Source organism: Cyrtonyx montezumae, unplaced genomic scaffold (genome assembly GCF_038088225.1).
Source record: "Cyrtonyx montezumae isolate F1298 unplaced genomic scaffold, pur_monq_1.0 scaffold_10, whole genome shotgun sequence".
Classification (NCBI taxonomy): domain Eukaryota; kingdom Metazoa; phylum Chordata; class Aves; order Galliformes; family Odontophoridae; genus Cyrtonyx; species Cyrtonyx montezumae.
In genome coordinates this window covers 13,298,096-13,325,745 of record NW_027071826.1, presented here as the reverse complement: position 1 = coordinate 13,325,745, position 27,650 = coordinate 13,298,096, and the positions used below count along the sequence as shown (strand labels likewise).

Here is a 27,650-nt window from a genome sequence, read left to right as displayed (position 1 = left end):
AAAGATTTCTGGAGAGTGCATATATAAATAATATTTAATACAATCTAAATTGCTGTCAGGAATTAGAGAAAGGGCTATTAATAGCCACGTGGCACAAGAGATATTTTCTACCTCACAGTATTGCAGTCATGGAAAATTCAGTTGAAAGCGGCTGGCTACAAAATCAATTACCATTTATAAAGTATGCTTGCTTTCACTCCAAAGGCTGGGTTTGAACTATGCCCTTGGGGCTGTACAGAAGTTTTACTTTAATGCACTGGCACCAGAGTATAGGATTTTGCCTTCAACGCTGAAGAGTCATTAATGTGGTCAATCAACTACTGGATCCAATAGGGCAGGCAAGTGAGCTTGACCAGAAACATGTGAACAGGGTGGGTATCTACATGCAGCGTGGGCTATGTGGCCTCAGCCAGATGCACAAACAGTTCCAAAGTTCAATATAATCTTTTTTTATACGGCTTTGGCACTCTGGCTAGATCTGTGCTAAAGTAGTGCAAGCATTCAGATAGGGATTATCTGTCTTGCACATCCCAGATTTTGTTAAGAGATGTTTCAGGACAGTAGCCCCAATCCTGAGCTGAGTTAGAAAACATCAGATGTCAAAGATACATGAACTGAGGGTTTGACAGGAATAAAAGTGAGTGTATAATCCCCAAATAACCTGTGAGCAAAGATTCAGACATGAAGAACAGTGCTCAAGACTTTAAGGATGGGTTTGGAAATGATACGAGTTAGTTTGTGCTTTGGGTGATCTGAGCTTAGCTCAGTTTCCTGGAAGTTGAAGTGCCTTTTGCTTTCACTATTCCTACTACTGACTTGATTAATATTTATGCACACTTGCAGCTATCAGTACCTTTAACTTCTCAGAAGAAAAAAAAAGGGAATAAAAAAGAAGACAAACTGGGATTTGCATCTCAACTTTACTTTAGTGATATCTAAAATTCCTTCTTAGAGAAACAAAGAGCCTAATTTTCATCTCACGCACACATCAGAAGGTGAGGCCAATGGCACTATAAAGTGATTTCTTTTTTAAGTGGGATGAAAATCGAAGCCCTGTGCTTTGAATAGCTTCCACTGCAAAGATGTAGAAAGATTCATCACTGACGTGAGAGATTTAGATTACTCAAGTTAATGAGAATAGACTTACTAAGATTTAAAGCAAAAATTCCAAGATTATAGACAGAGGATTTGCAGAATAAACTGAATGTAAAACCAGAAGCAACAGTGTGTTTCTCACTTAGTTTTTTGTTTTGTTTTTAAACTGTCACAACACTGAAACATCAAGGTCACAATGCAGTTGTTCTATTACGGTCCTTTCTTCAAAATATTTTTACCCAGTGGCGTACTCCTGAGGTATCAAATTCATTTCTCAACCTATAAAAGTCATCCAGATTAGAAGGGCTGTGCAGAGAGAAATCTGATGTGAGGGTTGGTGCTTTCACAGTAAAAATCTCGTCTATCTCCCTGCTGATTCTCTCTGTAGCTATAATTCTCCTCATTATTTTTAATTTCTTTTTCATCACATGAAAAGGCTCAGGAAAAGAAAAAAGAGAAGGTAACGTGGCTATGTCAGAGAACAGTGCACACGCAAACACATAGAGCAGGTTCTGTTACTGCCCCTCGTCCCCCACGCTTCTCTTTTGTCAGAGCGTTTAATTTGAAATGGAGATGCAGATGATGATTAGCTCCTCGCTGCGGAGCTGCAGGGTTCTCCCCCTGGGGCTGGCAGCAATTTTTAGAGAAGCATTGCAGGAATGTGCACGACTCTTGAACAGCTAATGAGGGGAGAGAAGGAGGCATGTCCTCCGCCTCCAGAAGGCACAGTTGCAAAGAAGGAATTCATTCACTCCACTCTGATGACTTACAGCACTTCTCCATCTGGCTCCTCCATGGAAGAAATCACAGACTGCCTTTCCTCACTCTCTGCTTACATCGGAATGCCTTTAGTTATCACTCAGCACACAGCATTGCTCCTCACCTCCCTGCTTTCAGTCCCCACTCTGCATTTCTCCTGCTGCCTCTGGACGCTCAGGTTTTAACTTGCACCAGTTCACGTCCCCATCACATTCCCCTTGCACTGTACCCAGATATCTTTCCTGATATCTTTTCTCTTTTTTATATCCTCATTTTCTCTTTGCAGAAATTTGACATTTTTATACAACTCAAGAAAAAGCAGTGCATTTGGAAGCATCATGGGGAAGGCAGCAAAACAGTGCTGATGGCAGAAGAGTCTCCCCAGAACACTGAGGAAAGGCCCAGCTGATAACCCCTATGAAGAAAAGGTGTTTGATATGTGACAGTTTCAGTACTTTAGCAGAGAGAGGGAATCAAAAACATTCAGCAACTTTTCCTACTTATTGCCTGTATTCTTACCCTTTCTATTTTTCAAGAGACTTTCACAGGCTTTATGAATCTGTGGATACATTCTTTGACTTTATCTATTCTTCACATCTGCTTCTTCTCCTTCACTCCATGCCTATGAGCTGCTTGCTGCTACGCTCTCCTGTTCTACTCACATTTTATTTGTTTCTTGTTTTTTTTAATTGTTTAGCAAAACTTGCATGGTTTTGTTAAAGAAAAATCACTTCCTTCTTCAGCTCCTCAGCTACTAAATAATTTATCTGTACGAGATGTAATTTTATTTGGAAACTTATTTGGAAAACACCAAATGCCACCTTCTGGTACTGACAAGACAAACTTCTCCTACAAAGAAGCCAGAGTGAGAAAAATAACTGTTTGTTCTGTTAATTTTTTCTCTTTCTCTTCTATTTATTTTCCTCCTGGTTACTACTGGGGCTCAAATGCAAGGAAATTAAAATGCAGGTCTCAGAAATTATAAAAAAAATCAGAAATTGAGAGTTTCCTTTTCTCTCAGGAATCAATGAATCAATGAGGTAAAACACCACTAAGAATGGTTTCATCACAGAAAAGCTGAGGTTTGCTTTTACACTAAAATGCTATGCTAAAATATACATCTAAAGACTTTGTAAATCAGGTAAAAAGCTAGGAGAATAAATGGCAAATTGTCATCAGTTCAAGCGTTTAGAATGTAGAGAAATCTATACTTTGATACATTCCGTTTACACCAGTTTAACAAACCATCAAAAACATCCTAGGAAGGAATCTTGTTTCCAGGATGATGAATCATTAAAGTACTTCTGACTTTTGCTATGCTGACATTGAAGCAGGCTGCATCACACTGTTCAGGCTTTATGACCCATTCCCAAATGCCTCATTACAAGGTAAAAATATAAAAATAAAAATAAAATAAGAATAAAGTCCCACACTGCTATTTAGAGACAAAATCACGCATTAAAGGTTTTGTTCAGTGCTCAGGAGTTCGCTCAGAAAATTACAACCTTATTTTAAAGGTTCTCTACAGAAATGTACCATAAAAAGTAATTTTTTAACCAGCTTTCCTCCTACTGTATTCTATCTCTCCTGATTCAGGTGGGTTAGAGAACACAGTAATTGGAAAAGAAATCTGGTAAAAAAAGAGAACAAGAGAAGGCCCACCCCCACTCCTGTTGAAGTCAGTGGAAAAATTTCCATTACCTTCTGCAATGCCTGCATCCAGATACTGAAAAAACAGATCAAGATTTTAAATAGAATTGTCCCAGTTTTCCTCAGCTGAATGTCAACCTCTGTAATGATTCGACCCTGCTCACTCTCCTATCTGCACTCTGGTGCATGCCCAGATATTTGCACGTGTGGATTTTTCTGTAATTAACAAAAAGCTGATTTTAGAAAACACCCAAAATAACAACAGCAAAACCATCTCAGCGGTCCTCGTTGAAAGACAGCAGAAAGAGAAACACTGCAGGATTGCCCTTCGAACAGTGGATGAGTGGATGATGGATGTTAGTATGACCACAGTTGTGCATTTATATATATATTTATATATATATACACACTCATACACAATCTCTATATACACATTATAAATATAGTATCAAAATACTGTAAAAATATTAATTTTTCTCATATGCTTGAACAGCGTGGACTATTTTTACGATGCATTTTTGTGATATATCCAGTTGATAAAACAGCCTTGTTAGAAGCCCTAAAACCTACAATATTTTCAAATGTTAAAAAAATGAGTCTGTACATCTGTGAGTCACCTCTTGCCGTGCCAAGCAGTTAGGTTGGAGGTGGGCCCTTGTATCTCAGCATCAGGTTGAAGGACCGAGCAAAGTTGTTGGCCAGTGTGCAGCTGTGTGACTTCTCTGCCAGGGGCAGGAGGAAGGCCAGGAGCAGGAGGAACAAGAGGAGCAGTTGCAATGGTAGTGATGCCCAGCATACTCGATGCAAGAAAGAGCACATGCGTCCAGCGCGCTTCTGAAAGACATAAATCAAAGAGCAACTCAGAAAAATAAAGAACTGAGGGGGTGCATGTCAAGTACATCAAACCACAAGGTAGAGGGGCAGAATAAATAAATTCACAAACTAAAAATTGTGCCCCTGTCCACAGCAGAACAGATCTTAGTGTCCAGCCTGGGTGCTTAGCTGCAGCTGACTGATGTTGGTGCTTAAACCATTGCTTTTAGTGACTACGTCACTATTATAAAGAATTCAGTGCTGAGAATATTGTTGCTGCAGGAAAACACTGCTGACTTTCTATGAGAAGAAAATGATCACCGCCAAGACCTTCTTCAAATCAGAAAGTGGAGCTTACATTACAGCCAATTGATCTGCTTGCAGTCAGCATACTGCACAGCAGATCAACATCAGTTTCTCATGTCAGTAAAATAGGAGTGCTGGTGCCTAGAAGAGGGGACCCAGCTTTCTGCTGACAGCAGATGAAGCTTCAATTGCAGCACATGCAGCTTGTTATTTTCTCTCCAGTTGTCATTTGCATCTTGGATCCTGACACTGGGGTATAAGAGGCTGGTGGCAAAAAAAAAAAAAAAGGGCAAAACAAAGAACCTGGGCACTGCAGTCTGCCTCAGTTCCTCTTACACTTCATCAGATGTAAATGAATGAGAAATAATAACACGCTGACCCTGGGAAGGATGTTAAGGCTACATTTATTACTGAGTAGCCACAGAAGAGGGACACAAAAGTCATGCTACTTCTTATGCTGGTGCAAACTTAGAGCAGCCCTCTCAACCTCATGAATTCAATCTGGACGACTACAACCAGGAGAGAATATATTTGGAGCCACAAAACTCAGGAAACATTAATTAAGAAGTGAGATTTTCACTGACAGCATTTGCTCGTATCTCCTGCCAATGAGCTGAACTGTGTATGCTTCACTAAAGAAAAAGGCCAAATATCAGAAATCTGTTAGGGTCTCCAGAAAAATAGAGCTCAATAATCCGTTCTTAATTTCATCAAATACGAATTCATACTCAGAAAGTAGAATTAATGCTTAGTGCTTCTACAGCAGTAGGTATCAACCTACATCGTGAATGCCCACTGCAGTGAAATCCATGTTTCTCACAAAAGGAATCTTGCCCCACTAAAGCACCATCATGAACAGTCCATGGGAAATATCAGCAGAGAAGATTAGCAGTAGAATGATGGTAGCGAGTAGTTACTCTCTGCTAATTTTAAAAGGCATCTTATACTGCTTTCTAAATTTTCCAGCCTCCTGTAGCACTATATAAATGCTCACAGAATTAATTTCAAAGGTAAATACATAGCTGCAGTTACAGATGTGACAGTTGTGTTGTAAAATCCTGCAAACCCAACTTCAGTTGGTTTGCTTTCATTATTTCAAAGGGTTAATGAGATTTAATTATTATTTTGGGCAGATGTAGGGGTAGCAGGGCAACAGCTGCTTGCTTTGTCATTTCAGCTGCAATGAAAGCTCAGGTCCATGGACACTGGCGCTGTCAGGAGGCTATGACTGTGTGTCAGGGTGCGAGAGGGACTCTGACTTTAAGCACCACTGGCAACTTTCCTGGCTGCAGCTAGCATTTACCCACCAAATCAAAGATTCATCAGCCTGGCTGTGTCATAGGAGTCATCTATGCCTACAGTAAACTCAGTGATGGTTTCCATTTTCTCTGATCATGACTTGTTTTTAATTCTCCATTGCATCCATGACACACAGCAGTATGACATACATTTATTACAATGTTCCATCTATAAGGAAAAAGGCCTTTGTCAGGTTCCGGAAGACATGAATAGGTTTGTTTTTATTTATTAATGAGTGTAGTTTTGGTGGTGGAAGATCAGATTGGAGTTACCTCTGCACTGGGACAATTCAAACCACATTCCTTCTACCACTGAGACGTAATAGGGTTTAATACTGATGTTATTAAAGGCAAGGATCCTGACATACAATTGACCGCTCAACAGCTCATTACGGCTGAGAGTCACAAGATGTTCCTTACAAACTCCAGATGGGAATTAGAAGTCCATCTTTCTCTGACACTCAGCCGTGACAAGGACTGACAGACTTTGTAGCTGCACCTAAAACATGCTTTACAACTGTGCATCCTTCAGCTACCTAAATCAGCTGCAACACTCATCTTCCTGCCTCTGAGCTGCTAGGAAATAGTGGGCTTTTCCAGCTGTGCCTCATCCCTGTCCCAGCTCAGGAAGCAGGTGTCCTCTGGTCACTCAGGTACGTATTTGGTTTCCTACGATGACCACTGTCATCCACATTGTTCCCACCCCTAATCAATACTGATTCAACATTTCATTCAGAGCAGATCACTGACTCTACAGCAAAGACTATTAATGCAACTCTAAGAAAAGAGATGAGGTTGAAATGTTGTTCATCAAGTGCATTGTTCTTATATCTATGGGAAGGAGCTGTGAAAGGGTACTACCTTTTAAAGCTAATTCTCCTGAACGAATTAATAAGAACTGGCCTCATCAACAAGTTATTGTTTGCTCTCCTTGGAGCCTTCTGTGCAGCAAGATGGTCAGGCTAACCATAGCAGATCCAAGCATTAGAAATATCTGTGGAGGAGATTTTGCTTGGGGGTAGAATTTCAGAGAAGGATAAAAATTTTGTTTATATCTGCTGCTTCTCTACCGCTGCCTCGCTGGGGTTACAGGCACCTGTGTTTGATGAACTTTTGTCTTTGCTGCCCAGCTCCTCTGTTTTGTTTGACCACACAGCAAGGTCAGAATCTTATATTTTTTATTCCATTTGTTGCCATGGAAATGACTCTCCTATCACAACCACAGTATTATGATATCTCTGCAGGATGGAAGATGAGGCATACAAGAGCTGTGAGAGCTTGGTGCTTTCAGCAAATTTGCAATGATAAGTTCTCATTATACGAGGGCCCCAACCCGCACACGCTGAAATCCATGGGAGATTTACCATTAACTACAGTGTCTGCAGCAGAATTATGCAGAGAGACAACTAAATAAAGTCTAGATAGAGAACTACTTATTCATGGAGTTCAACTGACACCCTTACAAATGAATTCATTACTTACACGTCCAAGTTCTGACAGTCTTGTGCACATGAATCCTACATTAATTTTGTTGTTTTGAACTGGCTGGAACAATTGGTGATAGGATTTTGTGTGTGCACACGTTAGCACTGCAGCTTAAAGGTAGAAAATAGGTGAGATTATACAGCTGGAAAAAGCATGGAAGTTTTAGGCCCTCTCTCAAGTATGAACAAAGAAGCATTCCAGTCTTACTAGGGCTACATCGAGTTATTTTTTCTGTACTGCAGGAGAGAGACTTTCAGGCTGCGGTGACCTGTGAATACAGACCAACAGGAAATTCCTGAGGCCAAGGTTAAAACCTCTGCTGTGCTGGGCTAGGAGTGATCAAGGCTGTACAAGTGTACTGGGAGTCACGACCACGTTCCCAACAATTTAGCACATCATTCTGGGTTAGAAAAGGATAGTCTGACACTGCTTCACCTTTGCAAAAGACAGTTTGAACATTCCATTTCCATGTTAGATCAAAGGTGACAACCACAGACCTCACTACACAGTGGAATTCCCTTTTATTTTTTTCAATCACTGCAGCTACTGGCACCAGTACAGCTACTACCCAGCACCCACGGTGTCTGCAGTGTGTGTCAGATCCAGGCTTCACAAAATATTCTGAAACCAGATCCTCCTCTGAGGAAAACTGGCAATGCTCCACTGAAGTCAACAGAACTTTAATTTCCACCATCTTAGAATAACAGTTGGAATACTTGGGTATTGAGCCAAAGTGTCAGAGACATTTTTGAAACACACACAGAAAAGGAATAGGTTGGTATTTAAAATGAAAATATACATTTAAAGTTAACCATCAAGGATAAATGCCTGTTCCTTACCCTTTATCCCTCAAAGTATCAGGAGAAGCAAGGATTGTCAAGAGTTAGACAGCTGTGTTTTGTGTAATGCTAAATGCAGGCTTGTTACCAAATGAACTGTATTGGCTGTGAACATTCATATTTGTACTTGATTCGTGTTGGGCAGTTTGAATGACAAGTATTGGTTTAGACCTAGGAGTCCTTGGTTACTTAAATCTGTTTGCAGTTAATAACTCCTTACCCAATACACTCTGAAAACCACTTGGATGGAGAACAGCAAAAAAGCACTTCAGAACTTGCTACCTAATATTCCATAATATTTTGTTGAAGTGCTTTGCTAAAAATCAGTGCTCTCCCTGGTTTGCTGTTGACCACATTTCTGGACATGTGAAAAATAGTTTAACTATATGAGGAAGCAGAGGAATATAGCATCTTACATCATTCTCATTAATGGGTTTTTGATGTTACTGCATGTCATCAAGATGTCTGACAGAAGTCATACCTGTACCACTGAATCAATTCAATTCAGTAGAGAAAAAAGATCACATCTGGATTAATTCCTCTTAGAGCATTTCCCCAGGAAATACACTGCTGTCTGAAAATTCCTGCTCTTCCTATGCATAAGGGGAACCACTCCTTAATATTCTCAGCCTTCAGCTGCTTTTCAGCTCTGAGCATGTCCTCAGTCTGATGTAGCTTGTCCATCTAGTTAACACTCAGTAAATCTTTCTTCTTTGTACTTATCCAGTTGCCCCTTGAATCTATGCAAACCTTTATAGTCCTCAATATCCTTTAGCAAGGATTTTCATAGGTCAACTAATGGTGGCATGAGGAAGAAAACCCCTTGTGCTAGCCTTGAACCTAGCCCGTAGTTCTTCCTTGTAAAAAATCTGTCCCTACCTGCACTCTCTGCACCATTCACGATTAATTAAATCTCTTGAGTTAAATGCTTAGATTGGATGAATCCAGGCCTGGATCTCCACGGTGGGCAAATCATAACATAACGGGCTTAGACCACAGCAAGAAAGAGGAAAAACATTTTAAGAGGAAGAACAAACCTTGGAAAGGATCACCTACATGAGTTTGAATTCTACTACTTCATTATTCCTCTGAGAATAAAACAGAGCTGCCAAGAAGGCAGTAACAGCAGGTTACCATTCTTCTAAACAGAAGCATCCCACTGTCACGTACCATCACCCTTATTTGGTCAAGAAGTTGCCTTTAACAGTAATATTTTGCCTCTGAGAGGACATGGGTTTCTGCCACTTTAAATACCACTGGAAACTAATTCAGCTGCTGCTTATAGAGGCCAGATACTGGCAATTGGATGAGTTCAACTCCTGTGGGAGCAGAGGCTGCTCTCTTGAAACAAAGCAAGTTGTACTTTTACCTCTATGTGAGACTATCTGGAACTCCTCAACAGTTCTTAGGTGGGAGCCATGAGCATCCCTCACTGAGACACACAATATACTGCAAATCACAGCTGGTATTTTCAAGAGTGAAGGAACTTTTTACTTGCTGATGTCCTAACTGGAGGAGCTGGATGCCACTGGTCCCACATAGCTGAGCAACCACCATGCTCTGGGACAAAGCTGTGGCTCATTCCCCCACACCACAGCAGAAACTAAGAGTTGGATGTTGTTGATCAGAAGACTTCTGGCCTTTGCAAAAGGACAGTGAGCCACCTGGTTCAGAACCATTCTTTCCTGAGTGCAAACGCAGCACAGGTTAGGGAACCAGCAATGAGGAATGAGTGAAGATGGCTAGGAGCCCTCTGAGTCCTGCACTTATCCTTCTCCATCTAATAGAGGGCTACAGGAATCTATTGAAAGGAGGTTAACTGAGGTCACACAAGCAATTTTAGCTCTGACATTTTCTATCTTCAGACTGACTTTGCAACCTTAATGTTCTTTTAAATTTTAAAAAGGATAAATGTATATACGTAAATAAGTAAGTGTACAGGCAAATTGCAAGGTTTGTTTTCCCGCTTAGGGAGATCCTGGAGTACCTCAACACGGCTGGATGATGAACTAGAATCTTTGATGAAGGGTTGATTTAAAAGAAATAGAAAACAGGGAAAAGCCAGCAGTTCATATCTGAGGTTACAGCAGCCACATATGGCGGATATTTCAGATTTTCTGCTGCAAAGTCGCTTAAAACTAAGTACTGTGCCATATGCTACTGTGACACAAACGGATTTATAAAGGTTAGCTCCTGCGTGCATAAACAACATGTCCTGTGGCATGCTTATCCTAAAAGCATGTCAAGAGCTACAGCCTGATCCATTAAAGCTGCACTCATTTCTGTAATTTCCCGGACTAGCACAGAAAGTCCCATTTTTTTCCCAGCTTCAGCGCACGAGCTGAAGTGGAAACTGATTTCTCTTTATCCATAAAGTGCTTGATACGGGATAAAAGTTAGAAAGCACTGTGGAACACTGGTAAGGCAGAAGGTAGGGATGGATCACTAAAACACTCTCAGTTCAGTGTTATAATGTGGGAAGGCAAACTGCCAGCAAGGTAGTTTTGAAGGATTTCTTCACACACAACAGCAATGCAGTGAGTTACACTTTCCCCTCTAAACATCACAAGTGAAGTATTTGCAAAAGTTTCAGAACAAACTAGGATGTTTTTAAATCAGTACTATTCAAATCTGTACTCTGGAAACCCAGCCATTATCTTTACTTTCATTTCAAATCCTGATAAAAATCTACTTGAGAACAATGTTATTTAAAGGATATTTAAATAAAGGCTTTAGCTTGCTGTTAAAAAATCTCAGCTAAGGTAACTTTCTAAAATCAGCTAGCTAGACACTTCAATTGAAAGTTTTCATGGCAAGTTAATCCCATTTTCTAAATAACACTGATTCTTAGTGATTACTAACCTGTAAGATACACTTATTGTCAAAGAAATGTGTCTGTGTCTCTGTAATACATATATAGTCAGAATTTTAATTTTGACATATAAAGATGTTAGAAAATGGTAAGCAGTGGTTCGAGAGAAGTAGGTGAGTTAATACGGATTTGTGTCTAACAAATAATGAAGGGAAATTTGAACAAATAAAAACACATGTCCCACTAGTTTTTAGTACATTCGTAAGAAATATAATGTATCCAAACATATTTTATATTTAAATGCTATACTACTTCACCCAGAAGAGCCACTGTAAACTAGTAAACTGGATGCCTTTAGTCAGTATATTCCAGACACTAACAGAAAGTAAGGACAATGTGTCCTTAGAAGCAAGATATCTTCTCCATCTTGCAAACAGCACTGCTTTAGAAGGAAAGCATTAGCAATACACAGAAGTGGCAGAACCAAGGCAAGAGATAAATAAAGAGTACCTGTGTTGGAGTATTTGTGAAACACCAGCAGGATTTCAGGAAAAAAAAACGGGTCACACATTTCAGCATATATGCACCACTAACACAGATATGTTGTGCATTCTGTAATACAGCTTTCAGATTTGAAGAATTCTTCTTGTCTCTGTGCTCGGGCAAAGCGGAACTGCTTTCTTCCTGCCACACTGTGACAACTCCTGCTTTACAGAGCTTCCTGAATGGCTGCATAAATGTGATTGACTCCAGATCAATTATGTTTCTAAATAAGATTAAATTACACGCTCCTTCTGTCCCTGTGTTATAGGAGATTACTGTTAGCAGAATCTCAAAAGAAGGAATTAGCTGACCACTGATGTAATGAATGCTAATTATTTTGTTTGTACAAACAATAAAGCCAGGATCATTTGTATAACAAAGAAGTGTAATTACTCTGAGCACTTCAGAAATCAAACAGTGCTACTTAGGCTGTAAATAATGAGCTTCTGACTTCCTATTTATACGAAGAATGCTCATGGAGTATTTATAGTTATCTGGGAACCAGTCTTTGAATGTAACTTTCATCATATTTATTATTGAGCTTTTGCTCAAGTGCATCCTTGAATGTGTTAGGTGCCCTGCAGAAATATCCATCAACATTGCCCCGTCACTGGCACCTGCTAAAAATTCACTGTAGCCAGTGCAATTTCCTGCAACTGTTTTTTGTTAATCAACAAGAAGCTGCTCACTTCAGAATCATTAGCCCCATAACGTTCTTAATGGCACCAGTGGCTAGAAGCATGTCTTCAGTGAAGGATGTGTGATCAGAACAAAGCATATTAATAAATGTGAAGTAGATTCTATTCTGGCCAACTTTGGGAAATGCAGGCTAGAAATGGAATAAAAAACAGAAGGCCACAGACTGAGACTGGCTGCAGCTGCATCCTCCCATTTTCCAGGTTGATCTGCTCTGGCTGCAATATATTTATGACTCAAACAATGGAGAAAGCAGAACCACTAGGGAATCTCATGTTGCAGAAGCAGAGATTGGACCAAAATGCCTAAAAATTTGCCACCTCCACAGATTCTGTGCGATCCAAAAGCACGGGGGAGCTGAGAAGTTACAGGTAACCTGATCCCCAAGCAGGGATCCACAAACCTCCCACTGCACGCAAACCACTGGATGTAGCAAGCACAGCAAAGCTGCCCCAACCATGTGCACTTTCCGCAGAACTAACTCCCAAGATCAGCCACTCTGAGAATGTTTTTCACCACGGTTTTGAAACTATATTCAAAATATTTTGTCTAATCTTTCATTTCTAAACACACATTAAGTGTTGAACCTGAATTTAACATAAACTTCACAGCTTCTAATTCTATAGTTGGTTTGCTTTTCCCCTCAGCCTGAACAGCAATGCACTCACAAGGGATCACTGCTGTTTTCTGTTTTAAGTGGTGCTCAACCAACTTATGCTCATACCCAGAGAAAAGTCTCAGCATGAACAAACAAAAGACACCTAGCTTACGTTACTTGAATTTTGACTGTAGACACGGTATAAATAGAGACTGAGTACTCTGAAGTAGGCAGAATCTCACTTAAGTGAGCAACAAGCATGTCAGGACATGCGTACTGGTTGGGAAGAAACTACAAATAACTTGGTGCAATGGAAACCATCTTTGTTCATATGAAGTATTTCAGTTCTTCATGCGTCAAACCGTGCTCTTTGTGTTCAGTAGCTATTGAAAACTCAGAATGCTTTTTTTGTGCTCTTGCTATAGGCCTAATTGACAAACATTTGCTGCCTGCCATTACATTATTGCAGTATCCTTGAAGATTAACAGAAGACTTCAGTCTCTTTTGGAGAAGATGAGGACTAAAGCCACATACCGTGAGTCATGAGAGATGGATGAATTAAAAATTGATATCTAATTGCTCAGTGAAGATAACTCAAGCTGATGCCTCAAGCTCTTCTTTAGTATTTATTTTTTGATTTTTAATTTTTTGTTCCAACCCCACTCAACTCTACCCGACTGAATACCTCTGTCACTCTTGTGGACTATCCCTTTAGGCCTCCTCTAGGGGAAAGCAGCACTGCTAAATATTTGGCTGCCAACTACACCAAGTATTAAGACGTCAGATTGTTTTTCTGATCTGATAAATTCTATTAACCTTATCATCCTACCAGTACCGAACAATTAACGCTGAGTGAAACAGGCAAGAAAGGGAACTCTTTGAACAGTGTGAAAACTACCATGGATAGGTCTGTACTTCACTGGGGAAGCATGGGAGATGCCACTCCATTTGAGCACTAGAGGAATACCTCATCAGGATGAGGAAGTCTTAACTTCTGACCATACTAGAAGTGCACTGTATTGTAACCTTTCCCTTTAAATATTGGTCTCATTTTAAAGAGGTATATTTTGCAACTGAAGAAATCAAGGGTTTGTCTTAGCTTAAGATGACTATGTTCATGCAAAATGTTATTTATCCTGTTTACATTCTGTTGAGCAAATAGAGCCTTACTCTATTCCTGGTGAAAACAGGAGGAAAGGGAAATAATAGTGCAAAGTAGAAGCTAACTGTCTGTAGACAAAGAAAGTTCTGTTAGGAAGAAAAGGATGTTCAACATTGTTCAGCTCAACTGAAACACTCACTGACTTTATGAAAAGGGCATCATTAAAGTTTCTTGGATTAAATAAGAAGCTGGCAGTATGCTTTTTTCCTTAAGCTTGTCCTTATCATCTGGGCCAGTACTTCTGTTTCTTATGTCATTGCTTCCAAAAGAAACTCCTTCACAGGAGAAATTCTGCTTCTTATAGCAAGGATTTAGTCTGAAAACATTAGCTAAATCTCTACTTTCTCAGTTTTTCTGGATTTGTAAGAGAATGGGCTGAATGATTCAAAGCAATTTTCCAGAAGTTTCTAAAGAAATCAGAAAGCATATTCTCAAGGCTATTTTAGGCACTTGGTCTCAAAATCCTTTTGAGAGAGATTTCAACTTTTCCTTAGCTTCCTTAGAAAAATGAATTAAGTTAACATAGCATAGCATATGGATATTCATCTTTCTAGGGATATAACAAGTACAGCTCAAGAACAAAGACTGATAAAAAAAACAAAGGAGAAAAGAGAGGATCTTAATAATACCACAATCTCAAAAATCTTGACAAAGTATAATTCAAAACAATTATCAATGAAATATCTGATAAAATATTTTTTAGCTTAATGACAGAAAAATGTCATACCTTTCTGAATCTTTCTGGTTGTTCTGAAGATCTAATAATCTGTTAAGAATAAAAAGGTGAAAAAATCGTGAATTTAAGATCCCAGTGGAACCTATAAATGAGTGTTCACCTCATAGGGGATGTTTCTTTAAATTCGTGGTCATCTGGATAGATTGAACTAGCAGGTGATATATTTTTAATGAGCTTTTTAACACACATTAGACAGAAAGTTAAAATGTTTTCAAGCTCTCAGCTATTTGAATCAGATGAATTCTAGCAATAGCCTTGATCTTACTGACACCTATTGACTATATTTATGGTTACACAAGGTTTTGATAAAACATTACTTATTGCAATCACTGGCAAACAAAACTTAAAAAAATGCTCTTTATTAGCAGAGGTCACGCCTACCTTCTGAGCCCTTCAAAGAGTTTGTATTTTAAATAAGCTTTGTTGTTTAAGTAAGCTATGGTTTTGAAGGTTTCCTAAAGCAGAAAATTTTCTAGGGCTTCAAACGTGTTAAAGTTCTGATTCCTTTACTCTATATAGAGAGTCCCAAACGCATAACTGGAAAGTCTAGTCCTATGGTTAAGGTATCTTGAACAGATAACATAACTGCTTAAGCCAGAAAAAAATTAATAATTTCATAAGTTTATGCTAAGAACACGGAAATATCTTTAGCATGGCCTGGAATATCTTATATATGGAAATAAATTCTGCCATCTTTTCTATTGGATAAATTCTTTTTTTACACATTAAAATACTCCTCTGTTGTATTTTTAAAATACCTGTCTTTATTCCATTCCACATCCTTAGCCCATGAAGACAGCTTCAGAAGTGACTTACAAAAGGTCTAGTCCTTCTCTGCACTGTTACTTTTTGAGACACTTTCATTTGGATCACCATCTCACAGCATGAGACACAAATAATGAACGATGGATATATTCTTACCACAGGAACCATTCAAGAAACAATTCAAGGGTGGGCACTGTACAGAACAAACAGCTAGAAATCTATGTGCCAAGAACAAGGTGCATCTCCAAAATATTCACTATGTGCATTTTTGACAATAATTATTGTTCTGTTCCACTGAACACTCCACTTTGAGAAATACTCTCAGCATGGCTTATAAAAGGAAAAAAAACAGTGCATAACTTTTAATACAAGAAGTTATTTTTTTGTTACATTTGCTCTGTCTTCAATTTTGTTTACTAAGGGAGGTTTCAATTAAGCACATGTGTAGGTATTGCTGAATTGAGACCAGCATTTTGCAGCAACTCAAAAAGAGCAATGGCAGAGATCAGCAACTGCAAATTGAGTGCTGTCACCTACCGGCGAACTCATGGATTCTTTCAGTTTAGATTTGTAAAGCATCCAATGGTAACGCAGGTCTTCCAGATCTTCAGAATTTCCAATGAAAGGATGAAAATGAAGAAGATCCTCAAAGCGACGCTGACCATCAGGCACACGAGCCTGCAGCTCCTGCAGCCAAAGCAGTCATTAGCAACTCAGAATTCAGGAGGGTCCCGTTTCTTAAAAGAACGCCCATTGAAATGAACAGTTGGGTTTAATAAAACTACTGGTTATTCAGCAACAGAACACTTGTTTTGTTGCTCTCTTGGCCTGAAATGGTCCACTCATCTGTAGAATCCCTGTAGCTTTGGTTCTTTTTTGTTTGCTCATTTCTTACAGCATCCACTGTTACGGCATTCAAATGAAACCAAAGCAGTGATTCCAAACAGCAAGCACAGACTTTAATCAGCTTTTTTTAACAAATGTATTTGATATAGGATGCTGGAATCGTCCATTCCGGCACCTACAAGCTGTGCTGCTCCTTTCATTTCTACCACTCTGGCAGATCTTTCTTGGTAAGAGTGAAATACTTGTCCTAATTTCCTGAGCTCTCTAGATCTTTGGTTTTGCAGTCTCTTAACACAGAGAATACAAAAGGTTTTTTTGCTTTGTTTTTCTTTTTTAATTCTGAAAGAACGCGCACTTATTGCGATCTTTATCTCCATCTTCGCCTCTGGAAAACTAACCTCCAGTTCTTTGTGGCGTGCCTTGATTTCCTCTGTGGAAGAGGAATTCACAGAAAGAATTCTGGAGAGTCTGGTTTTTTCCCCTTGTAACCACTCTTCAAAGTCATGCAGGAGCTTAATGTGGCTGCTTGACTTCTGTCCTTCTGCTGTCTTCTCCTGGATTATAGGAAAACAGCAACAAACAAAAGCTGTTAATGTTCAGTCAGATGTTTCTTCTGAAGGTCTGACTATATGATTTTTAGCTTCCTGCATATAACTCATAGTATCAAATGAAGCTAATAAAATCGTTCTCGTGAAGCTGATGATACAGGCAGATTCAAAGTTCCTCTCTCACCTGCTTGTGGTTAAGATCTAAATGGACAGCTGGTCCAGACGTGCATCTGCTATCCACAAATGCTAATTTCCTCTTATCAGCCACTGGTCTGTTTAACTGCCTCCTTTTGAGAAGACTGTAAAACACAAAATCAGAGACATCAGTACAGTGAGACACCTAATGGTGAGATGCCCACATTTTGCTCAAGACTATGGGGGATACCTCTAGTAAAATAGCACTATTGTGACTTATTATTAATTCCAAAATCTTTTTAACAACAACAACAAAATCAAGACAGGACTGCTTCAAAGCAGCACCAGTTCTCTAGTTCTAATATTTTTAATATTTTTATCAAAGTGTTTTGTTTTCCATTACTGGGTAGAGTGAGCAGTGAAAAAAAGACATATGCAAACACTTACCCAGTTGCCATCTCTTTCAGTAATCTCCAAGACTCCTTCAACTGATCCAGCTCTGCCTGAACATGGGCAGTCTCCTCTGGGGAAGAATTCTCCATGACCAGCTGGCCATGAGCTTCCACAAGGTGCAGCTGGATCTCCTTATCTGGAAACTCAGCTAGCCATCTCTGAAACGTACAGTCCTTACAGTTACTTCTAGGTATCCTGGGTAAAGCAGAGGCTATGTCAGACTGAAGGCCATGTTCAGTCCAGGCTATGCTGCTTCTGTTGGCACTAGCTAGAAAATACCTAGCGGGAAAAAAAATATGCTGTGGATTCTTGCAAAGAGCCAACGTATATAAAGAGTTGATGCCAAAACTTCAAGGGCCTAAGCTGTAGGTGCATCCCTACTGAGGCATTTCTGAGAGATATCTTGGTTTCCCATATGAAAGCAAAAGCTGCCAGCTGAAATTACCTACCAGAGTGAATCTAGCCTGCAAAATACTGCTGCATAGGAAAAAGCCAGAAGCTGTGGAAGAATTTACTTCAAATGCAGCATAAGGTTTGCTAACAGGGTAATGTTCAATGTATTCATGCATACATACAAGCAAAGATAGGTGTATCATTTTAAAACTTGCCCTCCGATAACACTTCATCATTTCACAGTTCTTTACCCTCTTCTCACTGTTGTCTTTTACCCAGCTCCATATACCACAGCATTGGACAAATCAGGAAGTCAGTAGCAAACAAAAGTTGTCTTGGGAGGAACAAACCCTCACTATTCTCCTCAGTCTGGAACCTCTTGCTATAAAACCCCTTCTCTTAAGGTCTAAATGCTGCAAAGTGAATAATTAACATATTGCATTAAGATGTTTTTCTCACCTCAAGGTCTGCCACCCTGCTGTCATTGCTCTGCTTCACATCAGCGTCTTGGTAGGAGCCAATCTTCTCAGTTGTTGCAGTGATCCACTGCTGGAGGTCAGACAGTTTGTCGTTAAATGCCCAGTGTTTCTGAACATGCTCTTCAGTCTGCTGTACCATCATCTACAAATGATAAAAATGTCAGCAACCAAACACAGATAAGAAGCACTTTAATTACTGAATTTAACACTGTGAATACAGACACAGAATCTCATGGGTAGGAAATAAAAATGCAGCTGCTAATGTGATAAAAAAAGCTTTAACGCTTAGCATCTGTGGCATAAGACACCTACAGACTCTTGCAGGCCTGAATTCAACCACATGGGGGGGCATTAAGCATGAAAATAGTTATCTTCTCTCAGCTGAAACAAAAAAAAGGATATGATTTTTTTTTACACCCCAGTAAATATTAAAGACATCTTATACTCTGAATCAGAAGTCACTGTGACAATTTTCTTTTGCAAAGTTCTAGTTCAATGATGTTTGAGATTACTGAGAATGAAACTAGAATTCCAAAGTCTATTAAAGTAACAATTTATTATAAGTAATTTCATGGTGACCTGCATAACTAAGGTCATTTTATAAGCTCTTCCTCTGAGACTGTTTTAGAAGGTCACTTTACAGCCATGTTTACAAGCTACAGAAAGTCTCAAAACTAACACTTTTCTCTCATTAATTAGAATCACAAAGCTACCTAAGTACAAACAGTTGGTTTGGTTCTATTGCACCATTCAGGAATCTGTGAACAAGTCTAAGGTACAGTGTGATAAAGTAACTATGGGGTCTTTTTCTTAGAAATATCAGGTCCACACCATAAATAATTAATACAGATAAAAAAACCAACCACCCTACAATCTGTGTGTAGAGAGGGTCACCTGTCTCAAAGGGATATAACATTACAGATAACCAGAGAATCCTGGAAGAGCTACCAAAGTCATAAGAATTCAGTGCCTTCTTCATCTGAAATAAAAATATCCATCATTTATAGCATACAATCTGATACGCTCAAATAATTATTTTATTTTTAAATTGTAGTATCTGGTAACTCCTCAGGCAACTAAGAACTCTTACATTACCTCCAGTGATCTCTTTAGGGCCTGAATGTCAGATGTAAGTTGGTTCATTTCATGCCTATGCGTTGCATTTGACTGAACGAGCTTCTCTACCTCTTCCATTTGAACTGCAAGCTCTGCCAAGTCATCTTGGATCATCTGCAGTGCAAAAAACAGAATGATAGTGTGCTAGACAAGGCACAGCCCTTCTCAAAACTTTTACCATAGGCATTTTCAGTTGAGAGTGTGAGGGCATTATTAGGAAAAAAAAGCAATCATTGTCATTAAGAAAATTGCTTGACGTCTAAAAGTGAACAATTCTGAAAGAAATAGTGGGATGTTCTTACATGTCACTAGTTGATAACAAAGACAACAAGCTGCTGAGAAGTTGCTAAAGGACACATAATACAACCTTGTTAAGTAACGACCTCCATGCACCAAGGGTGAAATGGCACAGCATATCTGAATCACCATAGCTCACCATGGCCAAAAGGAAGAGTCACATTCCCTCTTCCCATTTTGCTTTTCTCTCTTTTTCCTAGCTATCTAGGTCCACTGCTTTCCTTAATCTGTTTCTAATGCATGTCGAACCCTTTGCTGAAGAAATGCAAACCTCTAATCTGATAGAAAATTATAATCTTTTTCTGATTATTTTTTCCTCTCCTATCTTGGCCAGATGAATTAGTTCTTGGAGTGAATCTGGCTAGTTTCAAAGCAGTGAGAATGTAAACAGAAGAATGAAGGTGGAAAGAGGTGGGACAATGGGAACACTGTTTCTGGAGGCTGATTTAGCTTATCTTATTCTCTTTCACTGCCAGTGAGAGCAGGATATGTTTTCTTGGGCAATAAAACTAGCTCAAGAATTTGTGGCACCAACATCTTTGAACTGCTTATTTTTTTCCTGAGCCCCAGTCTGCCAGTTCTCCAGCTGGACTATTTCACTATTTTGTGCTATATACTGGACCAAATGAAATTATCAAACACACAGCCAATTGAGGTAGCAAAGCACTGAATTTCTAATGCTAACAAAATATGATCAAGAGCACAATTAACCGAGGATATCATGGCCAATCATTAGTGTAACATACCTGGAGTCTCTGGAGTTGTGTCTTTTTCCCCAAGAGGTTAGGCTGCGGTTCATTCTCCAGATCTAATTTGGCTTTGATGGCAAATAATTTCTTCTGTAAGGGTGCAAAAGCGGCATCAAAGTCCTTATGTTGCAATATCAAATTCTAGGTGGAGAAAGAAGAACAAACCATTAAACATACATTTCCTTTGCCTTATCTTTAGTTCATTCGGTATTCAGAACAAATACTAACCCACATCTCACAACGGGCCATACATTCATGTGAATATTTGATCAGTCCAAGAAAACAGATCAAGTACAACAGATTAGTGCTAAATTTGATTCTATGAAAATGGCTTAGCAAGAGATTAAACATCATCTTTGTTACAGGTTAAGATCGTATATGGGCTTTGAAGCTCACCTGGAGTTTGCTTTTGCTTTGCAGTAGGCTTTTGTGTAGAATTTCTCTCTCTCTTGAAGCTTCAGCTACTTCTTCCAGGAAAGATTTTGCTTTTTCCTCACCAAGAATATTGTTTAGCAAATCTTTCTTCAGCTGTAACGTCATCAGCTTTTCTTTGAACTGTGAACTTTCAGCTAGAGCAGCCTAAAGAAAAAAAATTCTTCCTGTGAAACCATAACCAAATAATCATCATCATCACATAACCATATTATTCTCACACAAGTCACACAACCAAAGCAGTATGACAAACTCAGGTAAGAACAGCATGCTGGGCTGACAAGGGGTAACAAAAGGTACCTGGACAGTGTCCAGTTAAAGGAAAAGTCTTCCTGACAATGTTAGAAGCATCAGGGCTGCATCCATTTTGTGAACAGAAATAGAGGAAAGCTGTACTATGGAAAGAGTTGTCTGTGCAGAGGCCTAAACAACCAACAGAAAGGACAGCTTGAATGCTCATCTCAAGGACAAACTCCATCCCTGCTCTCAGGCATTTATTCTGGAGATTACAGGGGTGACTAAGTAACAAATGCCTTCCTGGACACATGCAGAAATCGTGTATTTTAATCCCACAACTATATTTCTACAGTCTTGTTAACAGAATCCACAGAACTTCCATCAAGAGAAATTTGAGCTAATGCTGAACAGCATTATCACCATTGTTAAAGAGATATAGCTCTTCAGTCTATTCAGTTGTCAACTCCAGTTAACCAAAGGAAGGGCACAAAATAAGACCTTCTGTTACATCTAGAGCTGAACTCCATGCAATGGAATTTCATACATACTGGAGAGGCCCTTCCAGCTGTTGCTTTTGGCAGCTGTACACAGTTTCTGGTGTAGCCTGGGCAAACACAAGCCAAGTATCAGTCTCTGAACATACTAACAGGTTTGCTACCTCAATCTGATCCAGCGCTGGCTCTGGAGTCTCCAAGAGCATCTGGACAGTTAGCTTCCATTGTTCAAAGCTTTGCAGGGGATTTTGAAAAAGACTGCTCAGTTGAGCTTCCGTATCAGCGCTCATTTTAGATGTCTTCCCTTTAACACTGCAAGGATAAAGTGGCAGCTGAGAAAAGAATTACAAGGAAATCCAACTCCAAATATCCTATTCATCAGGCCATGAATTAACAGAATACTCATGTGTAAACCATATCCAACACAAAAGCCTCAGTCTTTTTTTACTGTCAGAGCCTGGTCTTGCATATTCACAGCTGTTCCGTCAGTCAGAGATGTCTGACAAAACTTCATTTAGATGCCCTAGGACACATTTTTCTCTTGTGCAACTGTGTATCAGGAACTGCTCTGTTTCTAGCAGGCAGCCATTTCCCTTCCTATGTCATTTTTCTTGTCTGCCATCACCAGCATGATTTACAAATAGTGCTATCAGAGCAGTATGATTGTGTGTCAGGAAGAACAGGACAAGGATATCTAGAATTAACCATGGTTGTCTGTAGTATTTTGCATACAAAAAATATATATTTGATTAAATTGAGTTGCCTATAAAAGAAGGAAAAAACATAGTTTTTTCTCTTCAGATCTAGATTTTTTAAATTTTGCTGAATTATATTTGCAGAATTTCCTGTATATACATATATATACAAATGTATGTAAATGATCCTGAAAAAAATCATTTATATATATTTATGCATATAACTATGTGAGTGTATATCTACATAAAAATAGATCAGCACACGTTCATTAAGTATCCAGGCACCTCTTCTAAAGGCTCATTGAAAATGCAGCTGAGTAACAAGGCCCAGGAAGGACACACCCCAAGCAGCTGCCTCCTCCTGTCTTTCTATGTTTTCCTGACTTCCCAGTTTGCTGAATCCTATTCGATACGGCAGAGTGCAGCCCGAATTGTGTATTCATATGGGAACGGCCTCCTGAAAATTCACAGGATAAGCAGGCAGGAGCAATGCCACAGGCTTCCAAGCAAACACAAGTAATTCTGTCTTTCTATAAAATCAGCAAGAATAATCTCACCTGAATCACTGGTACAATACAGAGCTAAACAAAGACAAGTTTGCTGGTCCACAAATGTAAAGTACTGACAGCACATGTCCTTTGCCATTTGCTCCACTGTCCCTGCCAGGCTCAGCGTGACGCTGCCAGAATTTGTGGAGAAACTCTGGGGAGAAGCTGGCACAAGAGCAGCTGCCATTTTCTACTCAGAGGCAAGTTCTCCTGCTTTCTCTGCTTCTCTTTCAACACCATCTACTTGCTAGTTTTTAAACTGAAATCCTTTTCCGAAATGACCCATAACCCTCCCAGCTAGGCAGCATACTGTGCACTGGATAGAGAAAAGTAAGCTCGGATATAAGAAAAAGAACTGACCTTTCTTTTTCCTCTAAAAAATGATTCTTTCTTCTAATTTGCAAAATTTGCTGCCAGCTCCTTTACTTCCTGATTCCAGACAGCCTGGAAACGGAAACACTGAAGTCTAGGGAGAGGCTAAACTCTCAGAGTTTCCAAACTAAGGCAAGTTGAAAACAGGAATCATGCATGCATGCAGTCAGGAGAGGGGAATAAGCTCTGCCAAGTAATTGCTAAGGCTGATGAGTCATCACAACAGACTCAATAAGGAAGGGGCATAATTCTTCTGAGCCATTTACTACTACGGCTCCTGCCCTGATTTTCTAGCAGCTGTTGTGAAAAACAAAAAAACCAACAGTACATCAGTAATTATTATACAAGGCTAAGAAAATCAAATCAGCTGCCAAAAATCTAATTTTCTTAAAACCAAGCACAACGTTAATGATGCACAATTACTGCTTGAAAATGGCCAGCAGCCTACAAGTCCTAGCAAAAACTAACATTACAGGTTTACTGAACTGTGGAGGTGGATGTCGTAAGAAAAGAAAAGAACACTTTTTTCTACCTGTCACCTAGAAACAGATACCTTATTGCTTTTTCTTAGGTGTCTGTCAATCCCTTCAGTGCCTGTGATATTTCCACCCCACCCCAGCCCCCCTCATAGACTTCCCACTACCTTTGATAGTCCCGTATGGCAGAGACGACGCTGTCAGCGTGTGGCTGCACATCTTGGGAAAACCGCAACAGTTCCTTAAGCTGGGCCTTCAGCCTTTCAACCTTTGACTCTTCTGCAGCCAAAACTGCTCTTGTTGCCTTAATAAAATAACAAACAAATCACACCATCTGTAATGTCTAGCACATGAAATGATTTGTTAAGACAATCTCAAGATATTTACATTGTTAACTCCAAGTCTGCTTTCTGATGCCTTTTTTCCTGGCTGAATGCAGACTTGGATAAAGTAGAATATATTCTCAAGAACTGTTCTGTTCATGTAGGTGCTCTCTACTCTTCTTGCACTGTCTACCCTCTGCATCTGATCTGTGGGGTTTATTGCTTGGACTGAGTGAACCATAGCTAGTCCCAGTTTCAGTTGATGACTGGGGTGTATAACGAGATTCATGTCTGGAACAGTCTTAAACACCTCTGTGTGCAGGAACAAATCCTTCCGAAACATCTACGTACAGAATATTAATTCTGTGTCAATGTAAAAAAACAGAACAAGCAAAAACCATCCTGATGTATCACAACTGAATCAGTCTGCATTTTGTGGATTTTCTTGCATATACTTTTCCCAGCTAGCCTGGCTGAGTTCTAGACATACAAACAGCAATGAAAAGTGCTTTGAACAGTGTTAAGAAATGCAAAAACTATGCTCAGGAGGAAGCAGGTGGTAAAGACTCTAACCTACTTTATGTGTGAAGGACTCTCCAGAAGACTGATTTTACTGTAAAAACTGGATTATTACAAACTTAGAAACTCTTCTGTAAGTACAAAGATGTGTTTGATGGTAGGAGAATACAGTTACCCACCTTATATAGAAAAAGGCTATAATGTAGATACAGTCTTACAAAATACTCTCAAACCACGTGTCTTTCTATGAACACAATTGTATGCAGACGAATGTTTGTATACACACTAAGACATTTTTCCTGTTTCGTTTGAAGTGCAGAAAATGTTTTTTTCGCTCTGTACTGTTTTCTTTTTGCAAATGGTTCCTCTGAAACCAAGACAAATTCCAAATCATCCTCCAGCCATCTCCTCACTGTGCAGAACACGATAAGGTTAGGATAACTGACTCCATTGTTGCTATTTACATTTTCCTCAGTCTGTTTCATATACATAACTACTTTTTCCTTCTCACCTTTAAACAATGGGACAGGCATCTGCTGGATGTGACTACATATGTTCAATCAACATCTACACTTAATTCTTTTTTTTTCTTTTCTTTTTAGGCATATAAAGGACAACTTACATTGCATTTTCTCCACTGAGCTACAAACTCATCTTCAGTCTTCTCCCTTTCCCCAGGGTCCAAATCATTTTCTAGTTTCTGTAGGTCTTTTCTGAATTCCTGGATATCTGCTTCTAATTGTCTGGCTTGGGACTTGTAGGCACTTTCTAACTGTTGGATCTTGAGTAATCTCTGCTCCTCCTCACTACTCAGCAGTTTCAGCTTTTCCAAGGCTTTTCTCAGCTCATCAAGTTCATCCTTCAATCTCTCAGCTCCCAGTGGGGAGGTATTTTGAATCACATCTGTGCACTGATTTTCAAGGTGCTTCAATTTTTTTGCACCATTCCTAATGTTTTTGGCAATTTCCTGCAGAAAGAAGTTACATAAATATCAGTTGTGGGAATAAGAAACTGAAAGCAGTGAGAAAATAAGACCAGTTCTCCTAGACGTACATATTTTCTTTTTCACTTCTTCAAGTTTGATATGCTTCTTTTTTCAAATGACCAGAAGCCAAGGTCATTTGACTGCCTTCTGTGTAGCATTAACTGCTATGATTTTGAAAATATTGGCTTGATTTTCAGAAATGCTTATCACCTGGGATCCCTGGTGAAGAAAACAGGAGCTTCAGGCAGTGAAAAGCACCAGTAAACAGATCTATGAGATTTAAAGCTGAAAAGCTAAAGGCATGGTACCAAAATACTATGAACTGTTCTCAAACAGTTTAAATGTTTCGATGTCATACTGAGGGACATGGTTTAGTGGGAAATACTGGTGATAGGTGGACAGTTGGACTGGATGACCTTAGAGGTCTTTTCCAACCTTAGTGATTCCATGATTCTATAATTCAAAACTGGTATTTTAGTCACTCATTTTAAGTGCTCAATACTTGTGAACCTGCAGGCTCTATTTGGACCATTAAGTGCTCAATACCTGTAAGCCTGCAGATTCACATCATATTTAGCATACATCATTCCTTTAAAAAGCTTAAAGTGGCAAGATGCTCAAAGAATTACATAATAGTGGAAGATCAGGCTTTAAGAAGGAAAAAAAAGTGCAAAAAAACAATTAAAAAACCCAACAAAACAGACTATCCTGCAACCTCTGGTACAATTAAGACAGCCTTATTGGTTTTCAGTCCTGTGATGACTCTTTATCCATAACCCACATTACAACAATCAGCACCTTTTTTTTTTTTTGCATAATTCTTTTCTCAAGCACACCCTTGTGTGGTTTGAGAAACACATACAGGCATCGTAAACACAAAATCCCGCTTCCTCGTCAGAATTATATCATTTAAGGACCTTCAGTGCCTTTAGTCTGTCATCTGCTGACTTGGTTGCTTCTCCGATGCAGCAGTTTAATCTTTCTGTCACATCATTCAGCCACAATTGAAACTGGTTGACGTTGGCGCTGTACTGCTTGTGCTCTTCAGTTATCTTTTCTAGCAGTTTCACTCTGCTCTGTAACAGGACACATCAGAAGCAGTGAGGACAGTGCTTATCTGGCTCTTTCTCCTTTATACTGTGACCCAGAATGTACGAACAAGAATCCCTTTCCTTGAGCCCTGGCAGCACTTGGCTTACGCAAGAAGCAGGAAATGAGTTTGTGAGTGCTTGCCCATGTTGTGCTGCAGGGTCTCAAGGCCTAGCTCCCTGCAGCCTCCTCAGGCAAATTTCTATGCATTTACAGGTTTACAAAGCATGCTCCAGTGCTAGTTCAGAGCTTGGAAGCAAATTTAAGTTTATGCGATGCATGCTTGGTTAACTCTGTACATCCAGAAAGCAATAATCCCTGAATTTACACAGGCCTGCACTTGGTGAATTGCTTCCTGCAGATCCAGTCTGGCACCACTCTTAAGAGGTGCTCAGTGTACCCTTGTTTTTCACCTGAAGTTTTGTCCTTGCTGAAGGATATTTTATGTGAATCATATGGAATTTTGTTCAGTTGTTTCACTAATATAATAACCAACCAAATATTATTTCCTACAAATCAGGATTTGTATTGTTTTTTGCCCTTCACCAGTTGGCATGGAAAACAATTGAGTTATACTATGGTTACCTTAGGAAAAAAGGCTGCCCCTTGTAGAATGCTCTTAGCGCATGCAGCACCCTTGAAAGGCTGTGCTGTAACTAATATAAGTTGAGTTTGTTCTATGTAATTGAGCCAGGATCTCCATCGTGCTGCAGGTGGGACTTTGCCCTTCACCTTGGGACAGGTTATGTCTGTGATGCAATACAAAGCTACTGTCCTCCAGGGGTACCATGGCAGTCTTTTTTCCATACTGACATTCTTATCTCTGATGACTTGTGCAAACCAAAATTAGAGGTATGATTGGAGCCTTCTGTGGCCAACCAAGATTTATCCAACAAAAGCCACTTCA

At 39.5% G+C, this 27,650-nt stretch overlaps 1 protein-coding gene across 4 annotated transcripts in view; it reads right to left on the bottom strand.

Moving 5' to 3' along the window:
- Positions 1-367: 367 nt before the first annotated feature.
- SYNE3 (spectrin repeat containing nuclear envelope family member 3) overlaps positions 368-27,650 on the bottom strand; it is a 53,766-nt gene continuing 26,483 nt past the window's right edge. For 2 of the 4 annotated variants that reach the window (XM_065750503.1, XM_065750495.1), the window contains exons 5-18: positions 26,572-26,730; positions 25,292-25,636; positions 23,995-24,131; positions 21,901-22,048; positions 20,970-21,152; positions 20,571-20,714; positions 19,507-19,641; positions 18,392-18,553; positions 17,534-17,697; positions 17,136-17,250; positions 16,802-16,957; positions 16,095-16,244; positions 14,784-14,822; positions 368-4,338 (exon numbers count right to left, since the gene is read on the bottom strand). In XM_065750503.1, the coding sequence (XP_065606575.1) occupies positions 4,141-4,338; positions 14,784-14,822; positions 16,095-16,244; positions 16,802-16,957; positions 17,136-17,250; positions 17,534-17,697; positions 18,392-18,553; positions 19,507-19,641; positions 20,571-20,714; positions 20,970-21,152; positions 21,901-22,048; positions 23,995-24,131; positions 25,292-25,636; positions 26,572-26,730 (2,235 nt within the window). In that variant the 3' untranslated portion in view covers positions 368-4,140. The other 2 variants (XM_065750522.1, XM_065750512.1) reach the window with 2 other exon arrangements.